We start from the raw sequence: 8,379 nt of genomic DNA on the forward strand, positions 1-8,379 counted from the left end.
AAGACAACAAGCTTCAGTTAGTCCTAAAAGTTAGATTTGCCGAGAAGAAACAGACATTTCAGTCAAACTGATGCAAAGTCATGTGCACTGCATGGTTTAGCTCCCCAGTAACGGCCCCAGAGGGACTCTGGGAAGATGTAGGAATATGCAGGACGCCCGTCCTCACCGACCAGCCGGCCGGGGACAGAGCTTAGTCTCCGACGACGTGGAACGGGACTGTACGTCTCAGCCTGGAGGCTACGCTCCCATACGCCACCAGGACAGAGCCAGGAGAGCAACCTCGCTGGATGTCCACGTCGGATCTTGATCGATCGACACGATTTGAGTGGAAACGCTTCTCACCTTTGCTGCAGTGATGTTCAGCTCTCTCAGCTGAGCCTTCAGGTCAGAGTTCATCTCCAGCTCGAGGAGAGCCTGCGGAGAGACGAGAACGTCGTGAGGACAACCTCAACCAAACACGTGGAACCGTCTGGAATCGAGGAGGTCAAAGCGGGCGTTCACACAGGATCAGGGATTGCGGCAACTTGTAGCTCGCTGCCTGTTATTGTTACTGTCTCTCGACAGAAGTGTTCTCTCTCTAATCAAACATCTTCGTGTCATTTTACAGCATAAAGTCCAAGCTGGCACATGAAATAAAGTCAGAACACACACTTAGATCAGATCTCTGCGTCAGAGACATTTCAGGCAGTCTCTGTTTTCCCAAAACTAGTATCTGGATCAACTCGTCTCCTGCACGCCGGCGAGTTTGTTTTTTTGCGGCAACCCTTGCAGACCTCCAGTGAAACGAACCGAACAACCTGATCCTGTGTGAATTCACGTGAGACTCAGCAGAACCTGATTCCTGATCAGAACTATCCACAAACACACTTTCCTCTCCAGCATTCGACATTTTAAAGCACGTTACAGACACAAAACTCAAAACGAGAAGCTGAACGTATAAAGACGATCTTACCTGGGAGATCCCAGACTCAAACTCGTCCGGCTTTTCGCCATTGGGCTTCACTATTTTGGCGCTGGTACTGAACATGGCCTTTGTCTCTGCAGAGAGAAACACAACATACATAAGTACAGGTACATGTATGACACAAGCATGTAAAGGCTAAAGAAGCTAACCAGGAGCAGCAGGCTGTATTCACACTTTTTAAAAAGGAAAAATAAACTTTAAGACAATAAATATATTAAAATAAAGCTGCTAAATTAATAAAATAAGTGTTTAAAGTGTGTTTAAGGTGAGCTACAACAACTTAAAGCTGAGCTACAGAGCTAACACCGAGCTGAGCGGCTGTCATTAATGTTTAAATATGAACTTTAACAGATTTAACTTTAGATATTTCATATATTTCACTCACACACACTCTCAGCTCCGTGTGTGTGTTTGTTGTAATGTAGCTGAACACATGCACGGCCTGCTAACGTTACACCTAACCCCCATTCACCAGCTCCCATCACCTATTCCCGCCTTATTTACCGATATAAATAAACCATCCGCCGCCACAGGGCGCCTAATCTAAAGTATCAGACACTTAAGAAGCGTCACGATGTGAAAACAGCCGGATTAAATCACTTTAAAGCGAGTTTTGAGGCAGAAAAGTCCGTCCCGTGAAAAATAGCACGACTAACCTCTGTCAACGACGGCCAAGGAAGAGGCCGGAACATCGCGAGAGTTGCACTAATCTCACACTGCGGGCGGACGAGTTCTCGCGAGAGTTCCAGGAGTCCATGCTGGGAGTTGTTAAAAGATATCGCGAGACGGGAGTCGTGATGGGAAGTTCGGTTCTTTTTAAGGAGTCGGATCATTTGACTCAGCTCACTCAAGAAGATAGATAGATAAACGACTTTATTAATCCCTGAAGGAAAAATTATGATATCAAGCAAGTCCAGTATATTTGAACACAATAAAAAATACAATAGAATAAAGTACTGAGATAGAAAAAATACAAATAAAAACACAAAATAGGACACTTATGTGTTTTTTCTAATGTGTTTTTAGTGAACTATCTTATATTGTTTTGATGATTTGATGTTCTTCTTATGTAAAGTGTCTTTGAGTACCTTGAAAAGCGCTTTTAAATAAAACGTACTATTAATATTTAGGAGGATCTCCAATAACATTCGTTAGTGTATAATTGCCTGAACATAAGAATCGCGTGTGAATCAATGAGTCCTTTATATCTACAGTAGCCCAGAGCAGACAAACCAAAAAACACTGATCTATTTGTGGCCTTTTGTTTTTTATGTGAGTCCTTGAAGGAAAAGGGTGAAATAAATAGGTAAATAAATAGGTAGATAAGGTGCAGTGGCAAGATGATGGTAATGTTAATGTTAATAACAGTATATAATAACAGTAGCAGTATATAATGATAATATGCTCTGCACTAGCCTACCCCATAACATAAAGTCCTCCCCCACTATTGATATCTTCAAATCCAGTTTAAAATCTTACCTCTATGATTTTGCTTTTAGCTGAGTCTGAGGCCGCACTATTTTTACTACTTTTGTTTTGTTTTGTTGTTTTTCATTTCCGCCCTGATTGTAAAGCACTTTGGGTCAACGTCTGTTGTTTTTAAATGTGCTCTATAAATAAAATTGACTTGACTTGACTTGACTACACTAGATTACAGGTATTTTACCACGTATGACTTTAATAATTCAGCCAGATATAGCGCTGTTTTGATGTTTTGACTTATATCACTTAAATGATTCAATACATCCTTTGTACTGAAGTATTCAAAAGTAAAAAAAAAAAATGGGGAAATTTACTTGTTAAAGCAGCAGTGGAAAGTGTAGCATACACTACAGAATTAGGAAAAAAAACACAATAAACAGACAGAAATATCTATAACCTACACAATAAACACAAAAAAACAATCAACCTTCAAACAGACAAATACTGAGGATAAAAAGTGGCATGATATATAAAAAGAGTATTGTAATGCAAAATGACCATAGTATAAGTATAGTATAAGAAATATTGCAAATAAATAAATAAATTGCCTTTGGTGGTATGATCCTAGTATATCCTCACGTGGTACATGCACTGATAAAAAAAGATAAACAAATAATAAATAAAAAAACAATAAACATAAAACACTCACGTGGACGTGAGTCGGCTCTTATAAGAGTTCTTTGAACCGGCTCGTTCACGATCGACACATCTCTAGACGGAAGTGATGTGTACTAGTCAACATTAGTTTGAGGGTATCTGTGTTTGCAGCGTTCTTTATACGTTAATTAAACGTTTTATTTCGGGCTCCAGTTATATTGTTCTCAAAGCTCCGTGACCGTCAGGATGACCGCCGCCTCCGCGCCCCGCGCTGCCGGCGGGCAGTGATGCTGCTCGGTGTGCTCAGAGCAGCGCGCAGGACCGTGTGCGACATGCCGAAGGGAAAGTTCTTCTACGCGGTGAAGAAAGGCTTCAAGCCGGGAGTGTACACCTCATGGTGAGACTACAGCTTTAATAATAATAATAATAATAATAATAATAATATATGTGTATAACACAAAATCAACATGTTGATAATTGTTTGATAAAGTGTTTATTTACAAACACACTTTACATTATATACCCAATAACACTATACACATCTACAAGAAGACCACTAATTAATTATGATTTCATGAATTAATAATGTATATTGTGTATGACAAGACAAACCAACAAATCATTCGTTTCCTTGTTCGTTTCTCAGTCCACAGCCCTGTAGCTAAGCTACAGTTGTCACCTGAATGAATGATCTGTATGACCGATCCGTATGAACGATCTGTATGAATGATCTGTATGACTGAACGGTTGTGCTTACTGCTCGTCACACAGCCTGAGCGGCCTGGCTGTCACGTGACAAATGAACCTGAGGACGGACGCACAGCTGAGTGAGTCGTGAACTAATCATTTCGGTTTCCTGTCCTGCTGACTTAGCTTATACAGCTGCCATGTCGCGAGGGAAGGTACTGCATGAAAATGAACCAATCACTGAGACGACTCATTACTCCTGAGTCATAAAAAAGATTAGTTCGTATTGAACGAATCGTTTATGACCAACACATCACTAGCTCTGGTCCAGTTTAATCTCTGGTTTTACTTCATGTAGCTCTGGAATATGTGCCAGGTTTCCATCCAAATGTAATGCAAGTTTTCAACAGGACTTTCAGAAAATTGTCAAGAAAGAATGCAAAATCCTGCACAGTTCCATGCAAGACTATTATGTTATCAGGAGTTGGTTCTTCAAGATAAGCAGGAGGTGCTGATAATGTTCCAGTAGGTGCCATCATCATACCACTGTAGAAGAAGAGAGTGCAACGAGATGACGTAGTTTAAAGAGCGGCACATAAATGTCAAAAACATGATGGAAATGTTGCATTAATGTTTGTTTCATTGGATATATGTATGTTTCACATTCACACAAAAAGTAACATTTGTGTATTTGTGATTACTGATTTACGTGCTGAATTTCTTTTGAACGATTACCTGAGTACTCAAACTGATGCAGAGATCAATTTTTCAGTGACCTTGCTCGAGTAAATCGTTGAGAAATAAATCATTATCATATAAGTACTAATAAGGCACAAATAAAAAAGTAATTTCTGGGACAGAAATGATCTGAACCACTTGAGGACTTGATGTTACAGAAAAGGAGTTTTCTGAGAGCTGCTAAAGTATTCATGTATTGATTTGAGGCTGAGCCCTATAGCAGTTTTAATACTTGATCGATACATGTCAGGGCTACAGTATGTGAACGTGCACATTAGGTGTCAGATGGAGGTAATAAAAGGAAACTGCTGTCAGATATGACCTTATTACCAGGCCGAGTTTAGATAGGCCAGCATGTCCACAGGTTATGAGTTAAAGTGTAATCTTAATTGTAGCACAGCCTGCAGGTGATAAATAGTCATTCTACAGGAAATACACCTTTGTTATGAAGGTTAAACACATTTTTAATCTACGGATAATACACACAGGAGTCACAGGAGGACAAACAGGGTTAGTGTATTCTTACTTTTGAATTTCTTCATGAAATCCAACAGAACACTTTTCTGATGATAAAAATACACTAATATTGCTTGCAAGCTATCCTTTGCATATATTTTATAACAAGAAGAATAAAAAAATCTTTCATATGATATATTCCTTACTTTGCTCCGATCCTTATTTGTCTCCAATCCCCTGATATCATGGTGGCTATATTACACAGCTGAGTCTATCTTTGAAGGAATCAAGGCAATAAAAGGCTCTATTTACCCTTATCTGGAGCAGACCCCCAAAATCTCCACAGTATAATACAGACTGAGACACTTTGAGCAGGCAGCCCACAGAAGGTTTCTGGTCCGGTGTCCTTGCAGGATTTTCTTCTTATATTCATTTATTAAAAAGTCTTATTCCCTGTCACCGTGCATTGTACATTATTGCACCAGATTTGTTGGAAGGAACCATCTCCCCTGAGTTGGTGAAGCTAATGGAGGGAAGGCATTGAGGAAAGGAGGAATGAAACTTCAGGTTGCTAAATAAGGTCTTGCCTTTGACCGCTTAATAATGAAAAGCAATTACAGGCAGTCTTAGCAAGGGAACTTGTTTTTTCCCCTTTTTATTTATCAAAGAACCCCTGTTGTCCTGGATGTCTAATGCATGTTGTCAGGGACAGTTTTGAGCATTGCTTTCTGTTCTGAAGTTCCAGTGACTTCAGTGTTTCTTCAAAACCTCTTTGTGCACTGATGATGTTTCTTTGATTTGTCACAGAGAAACAGAGAGACAGGTGACAGAGTCAGGTGTTTCAAATTTCAAAAGGGCATTCATATATAGTCACGTTACAGGTTGCAATATTTGGCTCACAGTTTGATTAACCAAATATAAGCATGTATTTCATACGTTTCCATCTTTCCATCCAAGCTGCTGGGTGGCCTGTGTGCATCACATATCTATAGCCTTTAGTATATAATGTCTATAGTCATTAACAATAAGGTGATAACTCCACCTGGCATTGTGTTAAACTGTGCTGCTCCTGCTGTTGTAGCTGTGAACACTCGTTGAAGTGAATAAATATTTATTCCTACTGTGAAAGATTCCCGGGGTTCAAATGCTGGGAAGACTGACTTATGGCAGAAGGAGCTTTTGGCAAATTGTGATGATGTGAGGTGACCTTGCTGTTTTTGGCATTCCTGTACAGAGATAAATACATTAAAAGTGAAACATACCACCAGAATTGTGCGACAGCCACCTAGGCGTTTCCTGCGAGGTGTGATGGATGGTGCGAGCCCCTCACAGCGTGGCATTTTTGCAAGCTTTCCATGGTGGCTTGCTGGTGAGACAACATGTTGAGATGAAGGTCATTTGGAAGCGAGGTGTCTAATTTACTGTGTGAAACACCAGTTAAAGTGAACTCTTGTCAACATAGCAGTGACAATGTAAAAAAGCTTGAGTGCAGTGCTATAAAAGGCTGCAGGAAGTGAACACACATGGCTGATGTTCATCCAGCACGTCTCACACAGCAGCAACATGCTTCACTTTCTAGGTTACGCCTCTTGAACTCAAACACACACTTTACCTTGATGGCCCGTTCTCTGTCACAAAGCTACAATATAAAGCTACGATCGTAGTACTCAGTCCCACCAGAGGCCACAGTCTGAATATAACCTGCAATTTGGTCCCCTGAAAATATCTGTTATTGTAGCCTTTTATTGTCCTTGGGCTGTTTCCATGAGTATAGCCCTTTCTTCCCCTCTTTTGAGCCAGGATGACTGGGATCTGTGCCCTTCATGTAAATATCCCCACATGACGTGGTTTCAGAACAAAGAGGAGCCATATCTGGTGAGCTACCTTTGCGCCTATCCTCGGTTGAGATATTCCCAACGGGACCAATCTATCACCACGTGATTTATAGGCTTTACAGAGTCGGGGTGTGAGAGAGAGATGGAGAAGTGAAGTAGAAATGGAGGTAGATGGAAAGAAAAAAGAAGTGAGGTGTGAAGCAGTGGGAAAAGACTGCATGAGAGAAAGAGAAGGACAGGGACAGAGATGCAGAAATACTAATCACATGTCTTTATCCTCCACACAGGCAGAGGCCACAGTAACCTCTCATTCATTACTGTGTTTTTGATGAGGAGCTTCATTATAAATGGATTAACATCTCAGACTGAAAGGCCAAACTGGAAATGAATGTGTACAGGTGAAATGCTATATGGACGTCACAGTCACAAAGTTTCATTGTCGATGGTTGATTAGATTTATTACATCACAACAACAGTTTGAGTTTTATTTGCAGGTTTGTGTTAAAATACAGTTATAGCATTATAATGAATGTTTTGTTCGTTTAGATGTGGAGTCAGTGATAAGATGCTAACGGGCGGGGCTATCACCTTCTTCTATTTCAGTTTGTTGTTGTGAGGTGTGTGTTGAGGTGGGCGTGTTCTATGTCTGATAACAGGATATCTGACATGTATCTTAGCTTTACAATCGTGCATAACAGTGGACCAGACTTAGATTATATTAGCTGTTATGATGACTAGTTGTTACTTAGTTGTTATTTGTTATGGAATTTTCTATCCTTATGCTACACATGGTGACACATGGACGTGGGCGTACAGTATGTGTGGTGTTATCTGTAGGGTTTAAAGTCTGACCACCAGCATGAATTGGGCAGAGTGTGGGACGACTCAAATGCATACCTGATTGTATGTGAGGATGTCTCTGATTCTCTTTGGCAAAGCTTTAATAAATATTATAGCATAAGACATCAGAGGCTCCTGAATGCTTTCTTCCCTCCTGACCCGGTGCTACTGATTTCAGCTATTTCTCAACAGCATTATTAATGTTATTACTTCAATTCATAGACATTTTCATGTCAAGGACAGTAAAAGGATCTCAAGCTCTAGATCAAGTAAATCTGGAACTTGGATGTAGGTCTGCTTTATTAGGATGAGCTTGATAATAAATGTGGTGACAATAATGTGTCAGTAAGAATGCTGTGTAAAGAAACAAAGTGCGAGTTTGACCAACAGAAGTGGCACTTTTCTGAATTTATTCTGTTTTTAAAGGTGAATTATTGAACTCCCCGGTTCAAATTATATTAGGATGCAAAGTTATTAAGAGAATTATTAGTGTGGCCACTTTGATTGACAGGCCGGTGTTGTTTCAGATGGCTTCTTTGAGCAACTCCTGTGGCTCTATAATACATTGATGACAGCTCCACACTTTATGTAACGTTCCTCACATTCATACAGAGACAAAAACTGATTTTCATCATGTTTTCTGCATTGTTGAAGGTTTGACTGATGCTCCTGCTCCACCCTCTTCTTTTTTTCTGACTGGAGAATTGGCACCAACTTCTGTTTATCTCTATGTTACATTTAGTCTGATTCGTCGTTGTGCAATTTTTATTTTTTTTCACC

At 40.1% G+C, this 8,379-nt stretch overlaps 1 protein-coding gene and 1 non-coding gene across 2 annotated transcripts; both read right to left on the reverse strand.

The window, feature by feature from the left end:
- Nucleotides 1-77: 77 nt before the first annotated feature.
- LOC113747217 (40S ribosomal protein S7-like) lies at nt 78-1,730 on the reverse strand. Its single transcript, XM_027286040.1, has 3 exons — nt 1,621-1,730; nt 953-1,038; nt 78-414 (listed from the first exon to the last, which is right to left on the reverse strand). The coding sequence occupies exons 2-3, from the start codon at nt 1,025-1,027 to the stop codon at nt 238-240; spliced, it is 252 nt and encodes an 83-aa protein (XP_027141841.1). The 5' UTR covers nt 1,028-1,038; nt 1,621-1,730; the 3' UTR covers nt 78-237.
- Nucleotides 79-300, reverse strand: LOC113747536 (small nucleolar RNA SNORA73 family). The gene has a single exon (XR_003463693.1). It is a non-coding gene; the product is annotated as a small nucleolar RNA SNORA73 family (small nucleolar RNA).
- Nucleotides 1,731-8,379: the final 6,649 nt, after the last annotated feature.

The sequence above is a fragment of the Larimichthys crocea genome, chromosome XIII (assembly GCF_000972845.2).
Source record: "Larimichthys crocea isolate SSNF chromosome XIII, L_crocea_2.0, whole genome shotgun sequence".
Lineage (NCBI taxonomy): Eukaryota > Metazoa > Chordata > Actinopteri > Sciaenidae > Larimichthys > Larimichthys crocea.

Bases quoted from the DNA above. Each gene is read 5' to 3' on its own strand.
- LOC113747217 (XM_027286040.1), bottom strand. From the start codon at position 1,027: ATGTTCAGTACCAGCGCCAAAATAGTGAAGCCCAATGGCGAAAAGCCG. The intron at 415-952 runs GTAAGATCGTCT...GTCTCTCCGCAG, and splicing joins TTGAGTCTGGGATCTCCCAG to GCTCTCCTCGAGCTGGAGAT.